This window comes from Oncorhynchus tshawytscha, linkage group LG17 (genome assembly GCF_018296145.1).
Source record: "Oncorhynchus tshawytscha isolate Ot180627B linkage group LG17, Otsh_v2.0, whole genome shotgun sequence".
NCBI classification, from domain to species: Eukaryota; Metazoa; Chordata; class Actinopteri; order Salmoniformes; family Salmonidae; genus Oncorhynchus; species Oncorhynchus tshawytscha.
In genome coordinates this window covers 750,078-777,934 of record NC_056445.1, presented here as the reverse complement: position 1 = coordinate 777,934, position 27,857 = coordinate 750,078, and the positions used below count along the sequence as shown (strand labels likewise).

General features: G+C 43.0%; 1 protein-coding gene across 2 annotated transcripts in view; it reads left to right on the top strand.

Annotated features, from left to right (window-relative positions):
- masp1 (MBL associated serine protease 1) overlaps positions 1 to 27,857 on the top strand; it is a 71,168-nt gene that overhangs the window by 30,151 nt on the left and 13,160 nt on the right. For both annotated transcript variants that reach the window (XM_024415788.2, XM_042299999.1), the window contains exons 6-7: positions 11,611 to 11,758; positions 12,560 to 12,681. In XM_024415788.2, coding sequence (XP_024271556.1) covers positions 11,611 to 11,758; positions 12,560 to 12,681 — 270 coding nt within the window. The remainder of the gene's footprint in view (positions 1 to 11,610; positions 11,759 to 12,559; positions 12,682 to 27,857) is intronic.

Sequence of the window (27,857 nt, the reverse complement as noted above, 5' to 3'; positions counted from 1 at the left end):
GACTTCAGTGTCTGATGCCATCTTTCAAGCGCACCCTGAGACTCTGGGTGATAGGCGCTTGACACACGGTGCGTAATTGATAAGGATTTTAACACCTGCTTGAAGAGCTTGGATAGGAAATTGGTACCTTGATCGCTTTGTACCACCTTAGGTAACCCGAATGTCGTGAAGAATTTTATTAAGGCTTTACTCACTACCGGGGCTGTAATCCTTCGCAGAGGAATGGCCTCGGGGTATCTTGTAGCCATACACATTATCGTTAACAAAAACTGGTTACCCGATTTTGTCTTCGGTAAACGGTCCGACACAATCAACCACCACATGCTCGAATGGTTCACCTATGACAGGTATGGGACAAAGAGGAGCGGGAGGAATAACCTGATTTGGTTTTCCTGTTATCTGACATGTGTGGCATGTCCGACAGAACTGAGCCACATCTTGTTTTAAACCCGGCCAAAAGAAATGTCGAAGGATCCGATCATAAGTCTTTGTAATTCCTAAATGACCAGACCACTGGTGATCATGAGCAAGGGATAACACATTTTGTCAAAAGGCTGTAGGAATCACTATTTGGTAAATAGCATTCCAATCTCCACACGCGTCAACATGGGATTTCCATTTACGCATGAGGAGATTACCATCAATGAAGTAAGCCACGTTCTTCTTCTTCACATCTTCCAATGAGACAACACTAGAAAAACATTTAGCAAGCTTGTTGTCAACCTTTTGGTTAGCAATCAGCTGCTCACGAGTGACTGGTAACTGTATTGCATCAGCAATAAGTGCAACGTTCTTTGATTCTTTCCTGGGCTGTTTGTCAGAGGTGATCAGAGGTGATGACTCCTTGCTGTCCCCAGTCCACCTGGCCATGCTGCTGCTCCAGTTTCAACTTCCACCTGACTGTGCTGCTGCTCCAGTTTCAACTGTTCTGCCTTATTATTATTCGACCATGCTGGTCATTTATGAACATTTGAACATCTTGGCCATGTCCTGTTATAATCTCCACCCGGCACAGCCAGAAGAGGACTGGCCACCCCACATAGCCTGGTTCCTCTCTAGGTTTCTTCCTAGGTTTTGGCCTTTCTAGGGAGTTTTTCCTAGCCACCGTGCTTCTACACCTGCATTGCTTGCTGTTTGGGGTTTTAGGCTGGGTTTCTGTACAGCACTTTGAGATATCAGCTGATGTACGAAGGGCTATATAAATACATTTGATTTGATTTGATCAGCTTCTCAGCGGTATCACACAATCCATCCTCTTGATCAACCTCTTTGAACAGAACAGTGTTTGACAAATCTATCACGTCACCCTCTTGTCGTGCCTGAGCACGAGTGACAGCACAAGTGGGGAACACATGTGGATAACTCTGCCAGCTCATTCGAGAGAGAGTGGTCACTTTTATCCAATACTTCCAATACGGGTACTACCTTTCCTCCGGCAATATCGTTACCCATTATAAAGGTCACACCTTTCACTGGCAACTTAGGACGTACCCCCACTCTGAATATTCCACTGATTAACTCAGAGTGTACTTTCACAAAGTGCAATGGAACTGGGACAAAACCCATTTCAATACCCTGCACTAACACACTGGAACCACAGTATGTATTGTCAGATAAGGGCAACACATCAGACAATATAAACGACTGCGCCGCACCAGTATCTCTAAGGATTTTAACCGGACGCTGAGACGCTTCGTCATTCGTTAGGGACAAAAATCCCTCGGAAATGAATGGTTCATAACTGCGGTCGGGGACTGAGACTTTCAAACTACAGTTACCCAGAGGCACCTGTTTTGTTGCAGACCTCACAACCGTACGAATTAGAGCAACACCTGTTGGTGGCTTGACACGAAGAGGCATCCCTTGTTTGCGTTTTAGCAGGAAACAATCATTAATCATATGTCCCACTTTATGACAATAGAAAAAGGGACGCTCATTCTTCTGGCGTGCTTGATATACTACTGCTGGCCGACTAGGGCTAAAGGTAGGAAACTCAGTGGCTCTACTCTCAGTTTGAGCCGAAAACACTCTTGTGCGTCAACACAAACTCGTCTGCCAACACAGACGCTTCTGCCAGGGAGGATACTTTCTGTTCGTTTAGGTAAACTACAATGCGTTCGGGTAAGCAATTTTTAAACTCTTCCAACAAGATTAACTCCCGGAGAGAGTTGAAATCAGTTACCTTACTAGCAGCATGCCATTTATCAAACAGATTTCCCTTATCTCTAGCAAATTCCACATAAGTCTTACTAGAAGACTTTCTATGAGACCTAAATCTCTGTCGGTATGCCTCAGGCACAAGCTCATAGGCACGAAGAACAGTAGCTTTGACCACTTCATAATTCAAACTGTCCTCCAGAGGTAGCGCTGACAAAACCTCTTGGGCTTTACCAGTTAATTTACACTGAAGTAATAGGCACCATACCTCTTCAGGCCATTTCAATGCTACGGCTATACGCTCAAATACACAAAAATAGGAGTCAACCTCCGACTCTCTGAACAAAGGTACTAAGGCAATCTGCCTACTAATGTCAAACGTGTTTGAGGACACAGCAGGTGAGGACGACTCACTAACAGTAACAGTAGGAACAAAGGCTAGCCTTGCTGTCTCTGCCTCCAGTTCCATCTGGCGCATTTTAAACGTCATCTGCCGCTGTTCTCGTTCTTTTTCTGCCTCAATTTTACACATCTCCAACTGGAGAGTCTCTCGCCTAATTTGGGCTCTCTTCCACCTCCAGTTGGAACTGTGCTAAACGGACATCCCTCCTGGCATCACCGTTTGACAGTGGGGAGAGTGGATCAAAACGGGACAATGTGGCTGGTGTTTTAGCCTCGCCCTCATTATCAGACACCAATGGGCTTACAGGAGCAGCAACATCCGCTACAGGGGTAGTAGGCTCAGGCAGCGGTAAAACAAGCACCTGCTCTTCCAACAATACATTTAACACCAGCTTTTTAACCTCCGACTTAACTAAACTCTGCGGAATCGATATTGAATAATGGTCAGCCACGGTCATTAAGTCAACTCTACGACATTTATCAAAAACCTCCCATGAAGGGTTATCCAAAAAGGATTTCAAATCAAAAGTAGTCATTTTACACTACTTCACAAGTGCCAAAGAAAATAGCAAACACTAATGCTACTTCAGCTATGACGCTCAACACTGAACTATATAACTATCACAATCTACATGAGCGGCATGGGTGTCAGTAAAGACAAATCCCGGATGAGCCCCCACTTATGTTACGAATCCCTTTTGGCCCGACAGTCTAGGGGGGATGGTAATGAGACCCGTAACATAACTCAAGCAAATTATAATAGTGACAAAGTAAAAGTGTGAACGAAATAACCAGGACAACTTAAATCTACCGTCAAACTCAAGGTTTATTTGTAAACACACGGTAATGGGGGGGGGAGCAGAAAAAGGGGCTGAGCTGGACCCAAGGAAAGAAACAATAAGTATTCAAAAACACCCCTAAGCTAGACTAGCCTACTTTAACAACAGCTAACTAACTAACCAAAAATACAGTGGGTGGTCCGCCCAGTTCTAACTAGTGTATTTAACAAAGTCTACCTACGGGTAGTGTATGCCCATGGGCGACTTGTCTTGGTTTCCCCTTTTCCCACCAGCAAACAAACACCATAACCAAAACAATACAATGATGAAAAAGTGCTATGGAGGTGCTCAAACAAAAGAGAGGTTAATACACAAAGAGAGAGTGAAACACAGAGACGGCATTTACAGAGAGATTGAGCTTTAGAGAAAACTAATGATGGGGTTTTTAAACCAAGGGAAAGGAACTGTGATAGGGTAGGAAACAGGAAGAGGTGTGTCTTCTGATTGATGATTGGATTGGTGACTGATTGGGGAGTGATGATTTTCACCTGTGAGGGGAGAAGGAGAGAAAACAACACAGGATACATATACACACAGACACAGGATACCTGTATCCGTAACAGTTGGGTTGACCGTGAGTTTTTGTGCGCCGGAGAATAAACTGTCGAATCACTGAAACCTGCTCTCTGCGCCTGATTCCACCCACCTTGATAAAACGTGACAATGTTCTCTTGATTAGTGTGTGAATTTCACAATTTTCCTGTCCTGCTAGGCATTAAAAATGTAAAAAGTACTTTTGGGTGTCAGGAAAAATGTATGGAGTGAAAAGTACATCATTTTCTTTAGAAATCTTGTGAAGTAAAAATAAAAATTGTCAAAATCTAAATAGTAAAATACAGATACCCCAAAAGACGACTTAAGTACTTTACACCACTGCTTATCGTACTTGCACCTTTCCAATGTTGTAGCATATGGTTTTATATGCTGTTATTTATACCTGCTTTTATACACTGCTCAAAAAATAAAGGGAACACTAAAATAACACATCCTAGATCTGAATGAATGAAATATTCTTATTAAATACTTTTTTTTAAATACAAAATCACACAAAAATTATCAATGGAAATCAAATTTATCAACCCATGGAGGTCTGGATTTGGAGTCACACTCAAAATTAAAGTGGAAAACCACACTACAGGCTGATCCAACTTTGATGTAATGTCCTTAAAACAAGTCAAAATTAGGCTCAGTAGTGTGTGTGGCCTCCACGTGCCTGTATGACCTCCCTACAACGCCTGGGCATGCTCCTGATGAGGTGGCAGATGGTCTCCTGAGGGATCTCCTCCCAGACCTGGACTAAAGCATCCGAGACATGATGTCCCAGATGTGCTCAATTGGATTCAGGTCTGGGGAACGGGCGGGCCAGTCCATAGCATCAATGCCTTCCTCTTGCAGGAACTGCTGACACACGCCAGCCATATGAGGTCTAGCATTGTCTTGCATTAGGAGGAACCCAGGGCCAACCGCACCAGCATATGGTCTCACAAGGGGTCTGAGGATCTCATCTTGGTACCTAATGGCAGTCAGGATACCTCTGGCGAGCACATGGAGGGCTATGCAGCCCCCCCAAAGAAATGCCACCCCACACCATGACTGACCCACCGCCAAACCGGCCATGTTGGAGGATGTTGCAGGCAGCAGAACGTTCTCCACGGCGTCTCCAGACTCTGTCACGTCTGTCACATGTGCTCAGTGTGAACTTGCTTTCATCTGTGAAGAGCACAGGGCGCCAGTGGCGAATTTGCCAATCTTGGTGTTCTCTGGCAAATTAAAAAAGCCCTGCACGGTGTTGGGCTGTAAGCACAACCCCCACCTGTGGACGTCGGGCCCTCATACCACCCTCATGGAGTCTGTTTCTGACAGTTTGAGCAGACACATGCACATTTGTGGCCTGCTGGAGGTCATTTTGCAGGGCTCTGGCTCTCCTCCTGCTCCTCCTTGCACAAAGGCGGAGGTAGCGGTCCTGCTGCTGGGTTGTTGCCCTCCTACGGCCTCCTACACGTCTCCTGATGTACTGGCCTGTCTCCTGGTAGCGCCTCCATGCTCTGGACACTACGCTGACAGACACAGCAAACCGTCTTGCCACAGCTCGCATTGATGTGCCATCCTGGATGAGCTGCACTACCTGAGCCACTTGTGTGGGTTGTAGACTCCGTCTCATGCTACCACTAGAGTGAAAGCACCGCCAGCATTCAAAAGTGACCAAAACATCAGCCAGGAAGCATAGGAACTGAGAAGTGGTCTGTGGTCACCACCTGCAGAACCACTCCTTTATTGGGGGTGTCTTGCTAATTGCCTATAATTTCCACCAGTTGTCTATTCGATTCCAACCCAAGATGGCGTAGCAGTAAGTCGTTCTGTCGCGTCGTGTCCCCTGTATATATCGTTTATAGTTTCTTTTTCGTTTTTTACATATTTTTCCTCGCATGTCTTGCTAAACCTAAGCTTCCAAATACTCTCCTGCAACCCGCCTCACCCAATGTAGCTATTTTTCCTAAGTATTTATATTTACTTCGGAACCGGAACCCCTCAACTGAAGCTATGCTAGCGGTCTTCAGCTAACCGGTCATCAGCTAAGCTAACCTTTAGCTCGGAAAGCTCTCGCCAGTTCGAACAACGCGACTCTAACCAGAGCATAACGGACCTATATATTTTTCATCCGGATTCATCCCCGGATTCCCACCGCAAACGGAACATTTTTCAGCTGGATCTTCACAACTAGCTATCTAGCTAAACCGCAACCCCGGATGATTACTCCTGGCTAGCGCTTCCATCCATTTAGCGTGAAGCTAGCCCGGCCAGCGCACTTGTCCTACCACCGTAGCATACTCCTGGGCTACAATACCCGGGCCCACGACCGGTCTATCGATGTCACCGCACGAAGAGGAATAAACAGACTCACCCCATCGCGACGTCCCCCAAAGGCTAACTCTCTAGCCCTCGCTATCTCCCTGCTTACTAATTCGGCCTGCTAACTGCTAGGCTGTCTAGCCCCGGTCAGCTAACTGCTACCTTGTTTAGCCCCGGCCTACGAACTGTTAGCTTGTTAGCACAGGCCTGCTAACCGTCTGAATCACCGCGTCCCAAACACTCACCGGACCCATATTCACTTTCTATCTCTTTTTGATTTTTAATCTGTTTATACCTTTCCGGAAACCTGCCTCACCCAATGTGACACGGAATCGCTATTATTTTTAATTTTTAGAACACACTCAAGAACCCCCAGAAGCCAACCAGCTAACTAGCTACAAGCTATTTAGTCATTGTTAACTTTTTTCAACCTGGATAACACTCGCCAGTCCAGCTCCCTGCCCCATCCACCGCTGACCCCTGGACACTGATCTCTTGGCTACATAGCTGATGCACGCTGGACTGTCCATTAATCACGGTACTCCATTCTGCTTGTTTATGTTTTATCTGTCGGCCCCGTTGCCTAGTCAACGCCATTTTACCTGCTGTTGTTGTGCTAGCTGATTAGCTGTTGTCTCACCTACTGTTTTAGCTAGCTTTCCCAATTCAACACCTGTGATTACTGTATGCCTCGCTGTATGTCTCTCTCAAATGTCAATATGCCTTGTATCCTGTTGCTCAGGTTAGTTATCATTGTTTTAGTTCACAATGGAGCCCCTAGTTCTACTCTTCATACCCCTGATAACTCCTTTGTCCCACCTCCCACACATGCGGTGACCTCACCCATTACAACCAGCATGTCCAGAGATACAACCTCTCTCATCATCACCCAGTGCCTGGGCTTACCTCCGCTGTACCCGCACCCCACCATACCCTTGTCTGCGCATTATGCCCTGAATATATTCTACCATGCCCAGAAACCTGCTCCTCTTATTCTCTCTCCCCAACGCTCTAGGCGACCAGTTTTGATAGCCTTTAGCCGCACCCTCATACTACTCCTTCTCTGTTCCGCGGGTGATGTGGAGGTAAACCCAGGCCCTGCATGTCCCCAGGCACCCTCATTTGTTGACTTCTGTGATCGTAAAAGCCTTGGCTTCATGCATGTCAACATCAGAAGCCTCCTCCCTAAGTTTGTTTTACTCACTGCTCTAGCACACTCTGCTAACCCTGATGTCCTTGCTGTGTCTGAATCTTGGCTCAGGAAGGCCACCAAAAATTCAGAGATTTCCATACCCAACTATAACATCTTCCGTCAAGATAGATCTGCCAAAGGGGGAGGAGTTGCAGTCTACTGCAGAGATAGCCTGCAAAGTAATGTCATACTTTCCAGGTCCATACCCAAACAGTTCGAACTACTAATTTTGAAAATTACTCTCTCCAGAAATAAGTCTCTCACTGTTGCCGCCTGCTACCGACCCCCCTCAGCTCCCAGCTGTGCCCTGGACACCATTTGTGAATTGATCGCCCCTCATCTAGCCTCAGAGTTTGTTCTGTTAGGTGACCTAAACTGGGATATGCTTAACACCCCGCCAGTCCTACAATCTAAGCTAGATGCCCTCAATCTCACACAAATCATCAAGGAACCCATCAGGTACAACCCTAACTCTGTAAACAAGGGCACCCTCATAGACGTCATCCTGACCAACTGGCCCTCCAAATACACCTCCGCTGTCTTCAACCAGGATCTCAGCGATCACTGCCTCATTGCCTGTATCTGTTACGGAGCCGCAGTCAAACGACCACCCCTCATCACGGTCAAACGCTCCCTAAAACACTTCTGTGAGCAGGCCTTTCTAATCGACCTGGCCCGGGTATCCTGGAAGGACATTGACCTCATCCCGTCAGTTGAGGATGCCTGGTCATTCTTTAAAAGTAACTTCCTCACCATTTTAGATAAGCATGCTCCGTTCAAAAATGCAGAACTAAGAACAGATACAGTCCTTGGTTCACCCCAGACCTGACTGCCCTCGACCAGCACAAAAACATCCTGTGGCAGACTGCAATAGCATCGAATAGTCCCCGTGATATGCAACTGTTCAGGGAAGTCCGGAACCAATACACGCAGTCAGTCAGGAAAGCTAAGGCCAGCTTCTTCAGGCAGAAGTTTGCATCCTGTAGCTCCAACTCCAAAAAGTTCTGGGACACTGTGAAGTCCATGGAGAACAAGAGCACCTCCTCCCAGCTGCCCACTGCACTGAGGCTAGGTAACACGGTCACCACCGATAAATCCATGATTATCGAAAACTTCAATAAGCATTTCTCAACGGCTGGCCATGCCTTCCGCCTGGCTACTCCAACCTCGGCCAACAGCTCCTCCCCCGGCAGCTCCTCGCCCAAGCCTCTCCAAGTTCTCCTTTACCCAAATCCAGATAGCAGATGTTCTGAAAGAGCTGCAAAACCTGGACCCGTACAAATCAGCTGGGCTTGACAATCTGGACCCCCTATTTCTGAAACTATCCGCCGCCATTGTCGCAACCCCTATTACCAGCCTGTTCAACCTCTCTTTCATATCGTCTGAGATCCCCAAGGATTGGAAAGCTGCCGCAGTCATCCCCCTCTTCAAAGGGGAGACACCCTGGACCCAAACTGTTACAGACCTATATCCATCCTGCCCTGCCTATCTAAGGTCTTCGAAAGCCAAGTCAACAAACAGGTCACTGACCATCTCGAATCCCACCGTACCTTCTCCGCTGTGCAATCTGGCTTCCGAGCCGGTCACGGGTGCACCTCAGCCACACTCAAGGTACTAAACGATATCATAACCGCCATCGATAAAAGACAGTACTGTGCAGCCGTCTTCATCGACCTTGCCAAGGCTTTCGACTCTGTCAATCACCATATTCTCATCGGCAGACTCAGTAGCCTCGGTTTTTCGGATGACTGCCTTGCCTGGTTCACCAATTACTTTGCAGACAGAGTTCAGTGTGTCAAATCGGAGGGCATGCTGTCCGGTCCTCTGGCAGTCTCTATGGGGGTGCCACAGGGTTCAATTCTCGGGCCGAGTCTTTTCTCTGTGTATAACAATGATGTTGCTCTTGCTGCGGGCGATTCCCTGATCCACCTCTACGCAGACGACACCATTCTATATACTTTCGGCCCGTCATTGGACACTGTGCTATCTAACCTCCAAACAAGCTTCAATGCCATACAACACTCCTTCCGTGGCCTCCAACTGCTCTTAAACGCTAGTAAAACCAAATGCATGCTTTTCAACCGATCGCTGGCTGCACCCGCATGCCCGACTAGCATCACCACCCTGGATGGTTCCGAGCTTGAATATGTGGACATCTATAAGTACCTAGGTGTCTGGCTAGACTGCAAACTCTCCTTCCAGACTCATATCAAACATCTCCAATCAAAAATCAAATCAAGAGTCGGCTTTCTATTCCGCAACAAAGCCTCCTTCACTCACGCCGCCAAGCTTACCCTAGTAAAACTGACTATCCTACCAATCCTCGACTTCGGCGATGTCATCTACAAAATGGCTTCCAACACTCTACTCAGCAAACTGGATGCAGTATATCACAGTGTCATCCGTTTTGTCCCTAAAGCACCTTATACCACCCACCACTGCGACTTGTATGCTCTAGTCGGCTGGCCCTCGCTACATATTTGTCGCCAGACCCACTGGCTCCAGGTCATCTACAAGTCCATGCTAGGTAAAGCTCCGCCTTATCTCAGCTCACTGGTCACGATGGCAACACCCATCCGTAGCACGCGCTCCAGCAGGTGTATCTCACTGATCATCCCTAAAGCCAACATCTCATTTGGCCGCCTTTCGTTCCAGTACTCTGCTGCCTGTGACTGGAACGAATTGCAAAATCGCTGAAGTTGGAGACTTTTATCTCCCTCACCAACTTCAAACATCTGCTATCTGAGCAGCTAACCGATCGCTGCAGCTGTACATAGTCTATTGGTAAATAGCCCACCCATTTTCACCTACCTCATCCCCATACTGTTTTTATTTATTTACTTTTCTGCTCTTTTGCACACCAATATCTCTACCTGTACATGACCATCTGATCATTTATCACTCCAGTGTTAATCTGCAAAATTGTAACTATTCGTCTACCTCCTCATGCCTTTTGCACACATTGTATATAGACTCCTCCTTTGTTTTCTACTGTGTTATTGACTTGTTAATTGTTTATTCCATGTGTAACTCTGTGTTGTCTGCTCACACTGCTATGCTTTATCTTGGCCAGGTCGCAGTTGTAAATGAGAACTTGTTCTCAACTAGCCTACCTGGTTAAATAAAGGTGAAATAAAAATATAAAAAAATTCCATTTGCACAACAGCATGTGAAATGTATTGTCAATCAGTGTTGCTTCCTAAGTGGACAGTTTGATTTCACAGAAGTGTGATTGACTTGGAGTTACATTGTGTTGTTTTAGTGTTCCCTTTATTTTTTTGAGCTGTGTATATTTAACTCAAATGGCACTTCTGGGACAATGAAGATATACTGAACTGAACTGGTCATACCAAACGTTCAAACTAAGATTTAGGTACATCATTTATCTTTAAACAACAGCCATTCACTACCACAGTTTATCATTTAATTACCATGTGAAGGCAATTAACATACATTTGTTGACCCACTGATCTGTATACAGTATATGTGAGCCAATTTAGCCAAACCATTCAAAAAAATGTAGGTGATAAAATCCCGGCCAATGTTTCAGCATCAGTGGGCAGCACACACACACACACACACACACACAGCTGACTTAGCCTCTGCTCCTAAAAGCTGTTATACCATTCGCCAAGAATAACCAACCAGACCAGGCTAGCCCAGGCCAGACCATGGCCAAGTCAGACAGGGTCACATTGGGCTTTCACACCATCACCCTCAGCCACAGCCACAGCTTTGGAAAATCTGGAACGCTGAGATTTTACAACCGAGCCAGTCAATGTCGCCTCACAACGTGCGCACAATTAATCAACTTACACTGAAGGAGACTTGGGAGGGAGTGACTGCAAGCCAAAGCTGATTGAATTACTGTATTAGTGTTTCTTTGGAAGGGTTTGGGTAGGGTATTTGGTCATTGGGTTGTGACACCTTGATGAGACCTGCATCCTGACTTTCTCTCCTCCGCTTGACCACCTCCCTCAGATGACCACTCAAGGCATGAACCTTCTAATGACTGTCCATCTCATGATGTTTTGATGTTGTTTTTCTAAATTACGTGTATTTTTTTGTGCTTTGAAGCGCTTTGAGATTCTTTGAAAAGCACTGTATAAATTATGATGATGATGATGATGATGATGATGATGATGAAGTGGTGGTGTGTTTAACCTGCAGATCCAGGCTGGAGAGAAGGAGTATGGTCCGTTCTGTGGTGACCGGCCACCAGGCAAGATCCAGACAGAGAGCAACAAGGTCCAGGTGTTCTTCCACAGTGATAACTCTGGAGAGAACATCGGCTGGAGGCTCTCCTACACCTCTTCAGGTCAGCCTCACTCTAAATATTCATATGTCATTGTGTCCACTTTTCCAAAAATGCAACGTTTTTAACTCTGTTGAATGTCTTCATTTGTGTGAAGGAAGAAGGGGAAACATTAGTTGCGTATCAAATTGCACCCTAATCACTACTCCTCTATTTTTGACCAGGGCCCATGACTTCTCCCAACTATGTACATCTAAAAGGGTTGGGATAGGCATTACGTACATTCGGTACACTCAGAGGGTTTTTCGGCTTGTCCCCATAGGGCAAGGCTGACCAATTCCGATTCTGGAGGGCAGAAACACTTCTGGTTTTCATCCTCTCCTTCTAATCAGGGACTGATTCAGACCTGGGACAGCAGGTGAGTGCAATTGACTACCAGGTAGAAACAAGAACCAGAAGTATTTTTCTGCTCTCCAGGACTGGAATTGGGCAGCCCTAAAAGGGGAACCTTTTATCGTTCTAGCCTGTGTTTTGTGTTTTCCTCTGTGTTTTCTAAAATTCTTGTAACTTTCACAAAATTCCATGGTTTTCCAGAACATTCCTAGAACACTAGAGAGAATAAGCAGAAAATTCAGAGTCGTCCAACCAGGATTTCTGAAAAAAAATACCGCTTCACTGATGGTTTTGGTCTAGCCACCCCAACAAAACATGTGGAAATGAACACAATGCAATACAAGTAGAATACAACAATGGCAATTATAAAACTGTAATATCTTAAATAATCAATGAATTAATGAAGTCCGTTGTAAGCAAATAAAGCGTTTCCTGGTCTAATTATCTAGCCTGTATCCTGTTTGTTTTCAGGAAGGAGTCAGTGTCCCGTCCCTGTGAAGCCCCTCTATGGCCAGCTGGATCCGGTCCAGATCCAGTACTCCTTCAAAGACCACGTCCTGGTATCCTGTGACCCAGGATACAGACTGATAAGGGTGAGACTGACAGACAGGTTGGGACCAAACACTCTTGTTAAAGTCTTGTTCTCCACTGTAACAATACTCTTTATTTATATGAAGGAATGACCATCTGGCAACCACCCAGTCACCATGGTGAGAAAAACTATACTCTTGAAGATATCAATCTGCATGTTTGACAGTACCAGTGAAAAGTTTGGAAACACCTATTCATTCAAGGGCTTTTCTTTATTTGTACTATTTTCTACATTATAGAATAATAGTGAATACATCAATACTATGAAATAACACATATGGAATCATGTAGTAACCAAAAAAGTGTAAAACAAATTATTCAAGATTCTTCAAAGTAGCCTTTGCCTTGATGACAGCTTTGTACACTCTTGGCATTCTCTCAACCAGCTTCACCTGAAATGCTTTTCCAACAGTCTTGAAGCAGTTCCCACATATGCTGAGCACTTGTTGGCTGATTTTCCTTCACTCTGTGGTCCAACTCATCCCAAACCATCTCAGGGCAATACATTTGCATGATCAACAGTATCAACAATTTTTGACAGGTCCAAAAACAAAGCAATACATTTGATTTTAGTGTCTAAAGCAACAGGATCACTAACAACTATAGTGGTTGCTGTCAGAGTGCTATGCTAAAGCCTAAAACCTGATTGGTTTTCATTCAAAATACATTTCTTAGATAAGAAAGAACAATGTTGTACATTTACCAAGGATTCAAGAATATTAGCTAGAAAAATCTAATCAAATTTGATTGATCACATACACATGGTTAGCAGATGTTAATGCGAGTGTAGCGAAATGCTTGTGCTTCTAGTTCCGACAGTGCAGTAATATCTAACAAGTAATTTAACAATTCAACAACAACTACCTAATACACACAATTCTAATGGGATAGAAAAAGATATATAAATATATGGATGAGCAATGACCGAGCTGCATGGGCAAGATGTAATAGATGGTATAAAATACAGTATACAGTCTTGGCCAAAAGTTTTGAGAAGGACACAAATATTAATTTTCACAGTCTGCTTCCTCAGTTTTGTATGATGGCAATTTGCATATACTCCAGAATGTTATGAAGAGTGATCAGATGAATTGCAATTAATTTAAAAGTCCCTCTTTGCCATGCAAATGAACTGAATCCCCCCAAAAACATTTCCACTGCATTTCAGCCCTGCCACAAAAGGACCAGCTGACATCATGTCAGTAATTCTCTCGTTAACACAGGTGTGAGTGTTGATGAGGACAAGGCTGGAGATCACTCTGTCATGCTGTTTGAGTTTGAAAAACAGACTGGAAGCTTCAAAAGGAGGGTGGAGCTTGGAATTATTGTTCTTCCTCTGTCAACCATGGTTACCTGCAAGGAAACACATGCCTTCATCATTGCTTTGCACTTGCTTTGCAGGTGTGAGTGCATCTGCACGCACAGTGAGGCAAAGACTTTTGGAGGATGACCTGGTGTCTAGAAGGGCAGCAAAGAAGCCACTTCTCTCCAGTAAAAACATCAGGGACAGACTAATATTCTGCAAAAGGTACAGGAATTGAACTGCTGAGGACTGGGGTAAAGTAATTTTCTCTGATGAATCCACTTTCCGATTGTTTGGGGCATCCGGGAAAAAACTTGTCCGGAGAAGACAAGGTGAGCGCTACCATCAGTCCTGTGTCGTGCCAACAGTAAAGCATCCTGAGATCGTTTGTGTGGGGTTGCTTCTCAGCCAAGGGAGTGGGCTCACTCACAATTTTGCCTAAGAACACAGCCATGAATAAAGAATGGTACCAACACATCCTCCGAGAGCAACTTCTCCTAACCATCCAGGAACAGTTTGGTGACGAACAATGCCTTTTCCAGCATGATGGAACACCTCGCCATAAGGAAAAAGTGATAACTAAGTGGCTCGGGGAAAAAAACATCAATATTTTGGGTCCATGGCCAGGAAACTCCCCAGACCTTAATCCCATTGAGAACTTGTGGTCAATCCTCAAGAGGCGGATGGACAAACAAAAACCCACGAATTCTGACAAACTCCAAGCATTGATTATGCAAGAATGGGCTACCATCAGTCAGGATGTGGCCCAGAAATTAATTGACAGCATGCCAGGGGATAATGCAGAGGTCTTGAAAAAGAAGGGTCAACTTGCAAATATTGAATCTTTGCATCAACTTCATGCAATTATCAATAAAAGCCTTTGCCACTTTTGAAATGCTTGTAAATAAACTTCAGTATTCCATAGTAACATCTGACAAAAATATCTAAAGACACTGAATCAGCAAACTTTGTGGTAATTAATATTTGTGTCATTCTCAAAACTGTTGGCCACGACTGTACGTATGAGATGAGTAATGTAAGATATGTAAACATTATTAAAGTGACCAGTAATTTTGAGTCTGTATATAGGCTGCAGCCTCTCTGTGTTAGTGATGGCTGTTTAACAGTCTGATGGCCTTGAGATAGAAGCTGTTTTTCAGTCTCTCTGTTTTTTTGAATACCTTTATTGAACTAGGCAAGTCAGTTAAGTACTGACCTCGCCTTATGGATGGTAGCAGGGTGAACAGACAATGCTCGGGTGGTTGTTGTCCTTTTTGGCCTTCCTTTGACATCTGGTGCTGTAGGTGTCCTGGATGGCAGGTAGTTTGCCACTGGTGATGCTTTGTGCAGACAGCACCACCCTCTGGAGTGCCTTGCAGTTGTGGGTGGTGCAGTTGCCATACCAGGCGGTGGTACAGCCTGACAGGATTTTCTCAATTGTTCATCTGTAAACGTTTGTGAGGGTTTTAGGTGACAAGCCATATTTCTTCAGCCTCGTGAGGTTGAAGAGGCACCTTTCCGCATTCTTCACCACACTGTCTGTGTGGATGGACCATTTCAGGTTGGCCGTGATGTGTACGCCGAAGAACTTAACTTTCCACCTTCTCCACTGCTGTCCCGTCGATGTGGATAGGGGGGTGCTCCCTCTGCTGTTTCCTAAAATCCACGTTCATCTCCTTTGTTTTGTTGATGTTGAGTGAGAGGCTGTCTCGTCATTGTTGGTAATCAAGCCCACTTCTGTTGTGTCGTCGGCTAACTTGATGATTGACTTGGATGGCCACGCAGTCATGGGTGAATGGGGAGTACAGGAGGGGTTGAGCACGCACCCTTGTGGGGCCCCAGTGTTGAGGATCAGCAAAGTGGAGATGGCCAACTCAGAAAGAGTTATCCCATCAGAAAGTCCAGGACCCAATTGCACAGAGCGGGGTTGACACCCAGGGCCTCAAGCTTAATGATGAGCTTGGAGTGTACTATGGTGTTGAATGAGCCTTAGTCAATGAACAGCATTCTTACATAGGTATTCCTCTTGTCCAGATGGGATAGAGCGGTGTGCAGTGTGATGGCTATTGCATCGTCTGTGGACCTTTTTGGGCGGTATGCATATTGAAGTGGGTCTAGGGTGGCAGGTAAGGTGGAGGGGATATTATCCTTGACTAGTCTCTCAAAGCACTTCATGATGACAGAAGTGAGTGATAGTAATTTAGTTCAGTTATCTTTGCCTTCTTGGTTACAGGATCAATGGTGGCCATCTTGAAGCATGTGGGGATAGCAGGGAGAGATAGGGAGAGATTGAATATGTCCGTAAACACACCAGCCAGCTGGTCAGCACATGCTCGGAGGAAGCGGCTAGGGATGCCGTCTGGGCCGGGAACCTTGTGAGGTTAAACACGTTTAAATGTCTTACTCATGTCTGGGGGGCCTGCACTCCTTGGTAGGGGGCGGCGTCGGTTGCACTGTATTATCCCTGGCAAAGAAGATGTGTGATTTGTCTGGAAGCAAGATGTCCATGACGTGGCTGGTTTTCTTTTTGTAGTCCGTAATTGCCTTCATATGGGGTGATAATTATTAATATCACTACTATCCACGCCATTATGGAGTGGCAGTACAAGAGCTGATTTCCAGTTGTATAAAGTACTGAAGTAAAAATACTTTTAAGTACTACTTAAGTAGTTTTTTGGGGTACCTATACTTTGCTATTTATATTTTTTGACAACTTTTACTTTTACTCCACTACATTCCTGAAGAAAATGTATGTACTTTTTACTCCTTACATTTTCCTGACACACAAGTACTCGTTACATTTAGTATGCTCGAGCAGGACAGAATTATGGCACCTGTAAATATAACGCTTTGTCATCCCTACTGGCGTTGGCTTTGCCTCCAAAACATCCCGTGAATTTGCACAGAGCCACATCAAATCACAGAAATACTCATAATAAACATTCATCAAAGATGCAAGTGTTATTCACAGATTTAAAGATATACTTCTCCTTAATGCAACCGCTGTGTCAGATTTCAAAAAAACTTTACGGAAAAGGAAAACCATGCAATAATCTGAGTACGGTGCTCAGACGACATACACAACCCAAGAATATATCCGCCATGTTGGAGTCAGCATAAGTCAGAAATAGCATTACTTACCTTTGATGATCTTCGTTAGAATTGCACTCCCAGGAATCCCAGTTCCACAATAAAAGTTAGCTTTGTTCCATAAAGTCCATAATTTATGTCCAAATTCCTCCTTTTGTTAGGGCGTTTAGTAAACAAATCGAAACTCACAAGGCGCAGGCAAGTCCAGCGGAAATGTCGGATGAAAATTCCAAAAAGTTATATTACTGGTCGTAGAAACAAATCAAACGATGTATAGAATCAATCTTTAGGATGTTTTTATCATAAATGTTCAATAATGTCCCAACCGGAGAATTCATTTTGTCTGTAGATAAGCAATGGAATGAGAGGTAACTTTCTCATGACCACGTGTCACAGTAGAAGCCTGAAACAATGTTCTAAAGACTGTTGACATCTATTGGAAACCTTAGGAAGTGCAAGATGACCCATATCCCATTGTATTTGCAATAGGGGCTGAGTTGAAAACCTACAAACCTCAGATTTCCCACTTCCTGGTTGGATTTTTTATTTATTTATTTGTATTTTTTTTACCTTTATTTTACTAGGCAAGTCAGTTAAGAACAAATTCTTATTTGCAATGACGGCCTAGGAACAGTGGGTTAACTGCCTGTTCAGGGGCAGAGCGACAGATTTTGTACCTTGTCAGCTCGGGGATTTGAACTTGCAACCTTTCGTTTAATAGTCCAACGCTCTAACCACTAGGCCGCCCCATATGAGTTCTGTTATACTCACAGACATCATTCAAACAGTTTTATAAACTTCAGAGTGTTTTCTATCCGATACTACTAATAACATGCATATATTCGCACATGGGACTGAGTAGGAGGCAGTTTACTCTGGGCACGCTTTTCATCCAAATTTGAAAATGCTGCCCCCTATACATAAGAAGTTAAACGAGTTACCATCTCCCGAATTAAACTCTAGAAGATGTATAAGTTATATCAATAAGTCACTTATTAATCATTACCTCATATCAATCTCATTCTGAACAGTTGTAATCTTCTTGGATCTGCAAGAACCCCAGCTTTGCTCATCATTCAGTCCTACACACATAGGTTTAATTATTTATTTACTAACTAACTAAATAATAACACAGAATACACTTACATGAGACAAAGGTCCCTAGTGGACTGACAAGATATGACGGCTTGTTACACATATGGAGAGGGGGTGGGGAAAAGAGTGAGAGAAAGGGACATGATTGTGGATATACGTTTGGAAAATATAATGAATGTATTTACGTGTGAATGCCGTTCGCCATTTCTCTGTCAGAACTAGCCCCCATCCGGAAGAATGTTGGTTTGGTGAGCCTTTCCTGTGGGCCACTTGTACATGCTCTGATTGTCCACCAGAGGTCACAATGTCCTTCTTCTTAGTTGTCCGGTCTCCAATGGGCTGTTTCCTAAGAACAGCTAATTAGCTGTACCAGTGATTGTCTGAGAGGGGAGTTTTCTTCTCCTCTTCCTCGGGTAGATGGTCAAAGTTCCAAACCACTTTACACACGAAACTGCAGCCTGGCGGTGGTCTGGCAAATTCATTTTCTTCACCTCGTGTTGAGATTAAGTTCTTCTAACCATTTAAACGTGTGGACCACAGTCTCACGTCTTTCTGGTCTGATGTTTATTCTTAGCCAGTCCTTTTAAGCACTCTGGCAAAAGGGGACGGCTACGTCCTTCTGACACATTCTTCTGACCTCACTCAGGATGTGGCTACTTAACATCTAATCATATCTTTGGCATATTCTCTTAAGGCTCCTAAAATCACATTCCCATATTAACACAAATGTCTTCGTCATTTTTCACATTGTCTACACAACGTATTGGATGGAGACTTCATACCTTTAAATACTTTTCAAATTACAATATTTCCTTTCTAACCTTTCTAATGACCTCACAATATGACATTATATTTCTACATCTACTCACTGACCATTTCCCACATTTGGATGTTAGAAATATTGTTCCAAAGTTAACTTTTTGGACGTTAGAGTTTTTGGCTGGCAAAAGTCTGAACAAAGATATTCCTTTGGTTCATACTAGAGAGCCAGACAGTCCTTTGCTGCATAACATTTATGACCAGGTGTGAGATGTCAAAAAGCGGTCACCAAGGATAATAACTTGGATTTAGTAAAAGAAGACGACAAACTAGTTAACTCCTCTGGTGCACAAAGGTTAGCTGAGGGAGGACGGTAGATTCCTGTAACAGTTATGGATACATTGTTCCCCAGACAAAGACTTAAAGATAGTAGATCAACTATTTTGGTAAAGGAAATTGATTTCAGTAATAAGACAGATAAATAATGTTTTATAAGAATGGCCACTCCACCAACTGTACCCCTGTCTGTCAGTTATAACCATCAATATTATTATCAATCCAGAATGTCCCCAGAGATCCACGTTTCAGTCAATGTCCGGATTCATCTGCATAAACCAGATCTTGATGGTATCTAGTCTAGGAAGTAAGGTCCTCATTATCAGATGCATCAACCTAAGTCCTTTGTGATTTTTAAAGTCACATGGAGTCCACAACTCAAACGCAATACGTTCAATAGGCAGTTAAAGGCCCTGTCTTATTTATTTTATATATTTTTACTTAACCTTTATTTAACTTCTTGAATCTAGGGGGCACTATTTTCATTTTTTGAAAAATAACGTTCCCTAAGTAAACGGGCTATTTTGTCAGGACAAGATGCTAGAATATGCATATAATTGACAGCTTAGGATAGAAAACACTCTAAAGTTTCCAAAACTGTAAAAAAATATTGTCTGTGAGTATAACAGAACAGATATTGCAGGCGAAAGCATGAGAAAAATCCAATCAGCAAGTGACTCTTATTTAGAAACCTCTGCGTTCCTATGCGTCCCTATTGAGCAGTGAATGAGTTATCAACCAGATTCCTTTTTCTATGGCTTCCCTAATGTGTCTAGTGTCACAATACATAGTTTCAGGCATTTATTTTGAAAAATGAGCCTGAACGTCAACATTGCGTCAGTGGTCAGCTGAAGTCTCTGAGTGTTTTGTGCGTAAAGGACAAATGCGGCCATTGTTTCTCTCTTTCCTACTAAGAAGCCATCTGTCCCGGTTGATATATTATCGAATAGATATTTGAAAAACACCTTGAGGATTGATTATAAACAACGTTTGCCATGTTTCTGTCGATATTATGGAGTTAATTTGGAATATTTTTTGGCGTTGTCGTGACCGCAATTTCCGGTCGAATTCTCAGCCAAACGTGAAGAACTAACGGAGTTATTTCGGCTACAAAAATAATATTTTGGGAAAAAAGGTACATTTGCTATCTAACTGGGAGTCTTGTGAGTGAAAACATCCGAAGCGCATCAAAGGTAAACGATTTAATTTGATTGCTTTTCTGATTTTCGTGACCAGGTTGCCTGCTGCTAGCTAGGCATAATGCTATGCTAGGCTATCGATAAACTTACACAAATGCTTGTCTTGCTTTGGCTGATAAGCATATTTTCAAAATCTGAGATGACAGGGTGATTAACAAAAGGCTAAGCTGTGTTTCAATATATTTCACTTGTGATTTCATGAATATTAATATTTTCTAGTAATATTTATGTCCGTTGCGTTATGCTAATTAGTGTCAGTTGATGATTACGCTCCCGGATCCGGGATGGGTAGTTACAAGAGGCAAGTCAGTTAAGAACACATTCTTATTTACAATGACGGCCTACCCCTGGCCAATCCCAGACGACGCTGCGCCCATTGTGCGCCGCCCTATGGGACTCCCAATCACGGCTAGATGTGTGTCGTGGAAATTCAGTACTGAGAGAGACTTGGTCATTGGTCACAGTCTCGACTGTTGAGCTGAGCAGCCTAACTGAAATTTTAAAAACTGATATTATATAGGACCTAAAAATGTTTAGTTAGACTGGTTCCATTTCCCATAAACCACCTTGGTTATCTACACAGGATGATTTTTTACCCCCAACCCGGCTTAGTTTCCCAGATGCCAGGAAGATGAGACAATGAGGCATTATTCATAACTCTTCCAGGCTATCTCTATCTCGGGTCACACACACCACATCTTCCTGGTATTGGACGTATGCGTTTCTTGTCAACCACGCACTACAATGAGGAAGATCGTTCGGGAGGCAAAGAAAAGTCCAAGGGCCACTGTTGAGCTTTACAGAATTTGGTCGCATCTTCAGGTCACCAAGTCTCTAAATGTACAATTCGACACCCCCTCAATGCCAATAGGCTCGTTGTAAGGGTTGCCAGAAAGAAAGAAAAATACTTTATTGAGCGCAACCAACAAATGTAAACACCAGGAGTTTGCTGAATGCCATTGGCACTTCAATAGGAATCGGTCCTATGATCATGTCACGGCTGTTGGAAGGAGAGGACCAAGGTGCAGCATGGTGAGCGTGCATTTTCTTTATTTTAATCAAAATGACGCCAAACAAAACACTAAACACTACAAAAATAAACCGTGAAGCTCAAAAGCAAAGTGCTCTAAACAGAGTCAACCTCCCACAAACACAGGTGGGAAAAAGGGTACCTAAGTATGGTTCCCAATCAGAGACAACGATAGATAGCTGTCCCTGATTGAGAACCATACCCAGCCAACCACAAAGAAATAGAAAACATAGAACACAAAACATAGTATGCCCACCCCAACTCACGCCCTGACCAAACCAAAATAGAGACATAAAAAGAATCTCTAAGGCGTGACAGATCAGATGACATGAAAATACATTTATTTGGCGACGCATGCCAGTGGTGGGTTTGGTGTCAAAAGAAAGCTGCTATGCAGAAAATAACCTCATTACTCTACTGTAAAATATGGTGGTGCATATTTTATGTCATGGGGATATTTAGCTTCCACTGGTCCTAGGGCCATTGTTAAGGTAAATGGCATCAGGAACTTCACCAAGTACCAAGACATTTTAGCCAAATACCTGGTTACCTCTGCCAGGAGGCTGAAACTTGGCCCCAAGTGGATCTTCTTGTAAAACAATAGCCCCAACACATCGAAATCCACAAAGAAATGGGTCATTGACCATAACGTCAAGATTTGAAAAGGCCACCTCAGTCTCTGGATTAGCCCAAAGATTTGTTCAAATAAAAACTTTCATATATGTCGTGTCTTTGGCTATCCTTTCTCTGTAATTAATATTACCTGATTGAGCTAATCATGTAAATGTAATTAACTAGAAAGTTGGGGCACCACAAAATAATATTTATAGAGCTGTTATCTTCCGAATAAACTCTTAAAGACCTAGCAATATTTTACATCAATAGCAGTCAATATTATTCGTCAACTTATTTTAGCCTGATCTGAAATTTGTAAATTCTTGGTTATCTTCACGAACCCTGGCTAACAAGTTGAGTCAGCAATACAAAATTGGGTTTAATTATTTATTTACTAAATACCTAACTAATCATACAGAATTACATATACACAGAATTAATCATACCTTGATTACAAATTATGTCATAAAGGAAAACGTCCTTAGCGGATGGAACAGATATGACAGCTGGTTACACAAAGAAAGGGGGGCTGGGTTTGAGTGAAAGAGCAGGAAGACTGAAGAACAAAGTGAGAAGCGATGTCTCTATCGAGCCGTAGGCAGCTACTTTATCGTAAATACAGAATCTTATGCTTTCTAAATTACCGCCCATTTGGAAAAGGAAAATGCAATAAATATTTACTCTGAGCTGTTGGTCGTAGATGCTGGTCGTGTTGGCCAACAGATCTTCCTGTCCTCGGAAGAATGTCTCTGGTGGTGTGGTAAATTAAATACGTTGTAGTAACATCGTTGTGTGGTAGACGGAATACTCTGTCTATTCTTTCCTAGCCCGCGTTTGCAGCTGCTGTTGCTAAGTCAACGGCTAGTAGGTATCACTTCTGTAGTGAATAAGAGTTCAAAGTTCATACCATTCGCAACCAAAGCTTATGCTGAGGTTGGCTTCGTTCTGTAGTTATTATCTGAAGCCTTCTGATTCATTGTTTAGCTTACTAGCTAGCCAGCTAGCTATATGTCTTAAGCTAATGTGAACTGTTAGCTAGCTGGCTAACTTTAGCTGGCTGGCTCCCTAGCGGATGTTATTATTAGTTTCCCAGAGCTGTTTGCTTTTCTAGTTAGAGCCTAATGTTAGGCATTGTTGGCACTTTGTTCATTGTTGTTTAACTATCTAACGTTATCTGGCTGGCTCGTTAGCTAACGTTACATGACTTGTGTACAACACCCGTTAAATATGGCTGGTGTCAGTAAACATCTGCAAAAAAGTTGCCAGCTGAGCTGTTTAGGCTGTTTTCATGTTGTCCAGAGGTAAACAAATCATCGGCCAGAGCATCAAGTGTGCACTCCGAGAGTGCTCTAAAATGGGTGGGGCTAAAGCTTAAGAGGGTGTGAACAATGCTGAATGTGTATAGACAAAGAAGATCTCTTCACTCGATAGCAAAACATTCAAAGGCGATTTTCTCAAAAGTGAGTTTACAAGGTGATCAACTTTCAAAGCAGAATTTCTTTCCCATTATTCCTCAAATGCAGTGTATGTTTTACCATTTTGTACCTCTGAGTCTCTACTTTTATCCAATGTCAAAAACACAACTTCACATTTTGCTACATGAGACTGAATCCAGGTGGAGAGTCACAAATCAGAAAGGCTAAATCTGATTATTATGTAACCGCTCTTTCGGATTGTAATGGGAACCTGGCTAAACCCTGAAGGGATTGACTTCCTCCTCTCTGCCACAACACATTAATTCAGACACTGGTCTCATTATGGGAAAAAATGCCATCATTGATGCATTTAATCACCATTTTATTTCAGTGGGCTATCTCTTTGAAAGAACTTCTAAGCTTATTCACAATGATATTGGGCTGGACGCTGATAGGGGAAACCTGCTGAATGATCAGAGAAATCACAGTCAAAGCTTTTCTTTAAGACTATTGTTGTGGAAATTCTACATAGGGACATTCAAAGTCAATCTTAAATGAATCATTCTTTATTATCAGCATGGTGGGGAGGTTCCAACCAACTCAATGCACCAAGTACACATGTCGATCAGGAGCAATTCCCGGGGCAGTCCCGTTAGTTCCCTTATATACAGACAAGTTATATTTCCAGGATTTAGCTTATTCATGATTCATAATTAATTAATCATTAACATTTGCTTCATTCATGTGACCGACCAATACAGGGTCATGCGTGTGACAGACCAATACCTCACAAGGCTTCTTCTCTCTAAGCTGAGACCTTGAAACTGAGATATCCCTTTCTCAAAACAAGGTTCTGGGCATACTGCCAAATTGCAGATACTGTTAGTGAGGATTCGTTCAATAATAGACTGATCCAATGAACCATTGCATTTATGTTCAAAAGTTTGTATCAAAACTGCCCAAATGTTCCTAATTGAATATGAAAATGTTCCTATATGAATAATGTTCTGTAAATGAGTTCATGCCAACAAATCCAATACGTGTCATTAAAAACTGTTCAGTGAGGACAACTTTTATCAAGCCAGGGGGAAAACCTGATTGGCTAAACACGGTACACAACACACTGGCCTTCTTGCCTTTAAATCAGGTTAAGGAGGAAACTATAGCCTTTGCAGTCTGAATGGAGAATGTTTCATTTACAAACCAGTCCATGGATACGAGTGTATTTATTTATTTTTTATTTCACCTTTATTTAACTAAGTTGGCCAGTTGAGAACAAGTTCTCATTTACAACTGCGACCTGGCCAAGATAAAGCAAAGCAGTGTGACAAAAACAACAACACAGAGTTACACATGGGATAAACAAACGTACAGTCAATAACACAATAGAAAAATCTGTATACACTGTGTGCAAATTAAGTAAGGCAATAAATTGGCCATAGTGGCGAAGTAATTACAATTTAGCAATTAACACTGGAGTGATAGATGTGCAAGTAGAAATACTTGTGTGCAAAAGAGCAGAAAAAAAACAAATATGGGATGAGGTAGGTAGTTGGTTGGATGGGCTATTTACAGATGGGCTGTGTACAGCTGCAGCGATCGGTAAGCTGCTCTAACAGCTGATGCTTTAAAGTTAGTGAGGGAGATATACGTCTCCAAATTCAGCGATTTTTGCAATTCGTTCCAGTCATTGGCAGCAGAGAACTGGAAGGAAAGGCGGCGAAATGGGGTGTTGACTTCGGGGATGACCAGTGAAATATACCCGCTGGAGCGCAGGTGGGTGTTGCTATGGTGACCAGTGAGCTGAGATAAGGCAGAGCTTTACCTAGCAAAGACTTTTAGATAACCTGGAGCCAGTGGGTTTGGCGACGAATACGTAGCGAGGATCAGCCAACGAGAGCATACAGGTCAAGGATCGGTAGGATAGTCAGTTTTACGAGGTTATGTTTGGCATGAGTGAAGGAGGCTTTGTTGCAATATAGGAAGCCGATTCTAGATTTCATTTTGGATTGGAGATGCTTAATATGAGTCTGGAAGGAGAGTTTACAGTCTAGCCAGACACCTAGGTATTTAAAGTTGTCCACATATTCTGAGTCAGAACCGTCCATAGTAGTGATTCTAGCCGGGCGGGCGGGTGCGGGCAGCGATCGGTTGAAGAGCATGCATTTAGTTTTACTAGCATTTAAGAGCAGTTGGAGACCACGGAAGGAGTGTTGTATGGCATTGAAGCTCGTTTGGAGGTTTGTTAACAGTGTCCAAAGAAGGGCCATATGTACACAGAATGGCGTCGTCTGCATAGAGGTGGATCAATGAGTCACCCGCAGCAAGAGCGACATCATTGATATATACAGAGAAAAGAGTCGGCCCGAGAATTGAACCCTGTGGCTCCCATATAGAGACTGCCAGAGGTCCAGGCCCTCCGATTTGACACACTGAACTATATCTGAGAAGTAGTTGGTGAACCAGGCGAGGCAGTCATTAGAGAAACCAAGGCTGTTGAGTCTGCCGATAAGAATACGGTGATTGACAGAGTCGAAAGCCTTGCCCAGGTCGATGAAGACGGCTGCACAGTACTGTCTTTTATCGATGGCGGTTATGATATCGTTTAGGACCTTAAGTGGTGGCACACATTCCCTTTGGAGGTTTAGATTAAATGACTTAATATCGCTATCTGCCAGCCTTTGGGCTGTCTCCGTACATCAACCCCATTGAAAACCTGGGGTTTGAATTAAAGAGGACAGTCCATAAGCGCATGCCGAAGAATATCAAGGATCTGGAAGTATTCTGTATGGAGGAATTGTCTAAGATCCCTCCCAATGTGTTCTCCAATCTCATAAAACATTTTAGAAAACGGCTCAGTGCCCTTGTCCTCACACGGGGAAGGTGGTGTAGTATTGAAAATATGGGTCCCTTTCTTTTTTATGTATTTTTCTATTACTTGTCTCCTTCTCTGAGCAATTGTATTAGTATAAAATCATTTTAAAAATCCCACATTTCTTTGAGCATTTAATATAGCTCAGTATTTGTATTATTTATTTTGTACAGTGTTTTTTGCTCATCTTTATCAAGGGTGATAATTATTTTGGACCCGACTGTATATGTATGCCACTTAGCACACATTTTTATCAAAGTGATTTACAGTCATGCTTGCATACATTTTCGTATGGGTGGCTCCAGTAGGAATCGACCCCATGACCAGAGGTGTGCACAGGGGCCCCCTCAGATTTGACTTACAGTATGTAATACTATTAGCCAATTAGCAATTTTAGCTAGTCGGCTTTAACTAGCCCAGATAGGTTCCCAGCTCATAACTAGCTACCAAGAAGCAATTCAGGCTATCAATCAAGTTAGAGTAGCAAGCTTGTCTAACTATCTTAGCTGGCATGCCTGCTGACAAGGTTGGTAGACTTTAGAAAGCAAGCAATAACTTATGTGCTGAATAAGACTCACATTCCTTTCAGTATTTTACCCAGATTTTAGTAGAGATGCATATTTTGTTTCTTTAAAAAAATAACCAGTCAGGAGGACACAGACAGCTCAAGAGATATGCTTAGATATGCAGAAAAAAATACCTGTGTGTATATATACAGTGGGGAGAACAAGTATTTGATACACTGCCGATTTTGCAGGTTTCCTACTTTTCCTACTAAAGCATGTAGAGGTCTGTAATTTTTATCATAGGTACACTTCAACTGTGAGAGATGGAATCTAAAACAAAAATCCAGAAAATCACATTGTATGATTTTTAAGTAATTCATTTGCCTTTTTGTTTTAGATTCCGTCTCTCACAGTTGAAGTGTACCTATGATAAAAATTACAGACCTCTATACATGCTTTGTAAGTAGGAAAACCTGCTAAATCGGCAGTGTATCAAATACTTGCTCTCCCCACTATATATATATATACAGTGCCTTGCGAAAGTATTCGGCCCCCTTGAACTTTGCGACCTTTTGCCACATTTCAGGCTTCAAACATAAAGATATAAAACTGTATTTTTTTGTGAAGAATCAACAACAAGTGGGACACAATCATGAAGTGGAACGACATTTATTGGATATTTCAAACTTTTTTAACAAATCAAAAACTGAAAAATTGGGCGTGCAAAATTATTCAGCCCCTTTACTTTCAGTGCAGCAAACTCTCTCCGGAAGTTCAGTGAGGATCTCTGAATGATCCAATGTTGACCTAAATGACTAATGATGATAAATACAATCCACCTGTGTGTAATCAAGTCTCCGTATAAATGCACCTGCACTGTCATAGTCTCAGAGGTCCGTTAAAAGCGCAGAGAGCATCATGAAGAACAAGGAACACACCAGGCAGGTCCGAGATACTG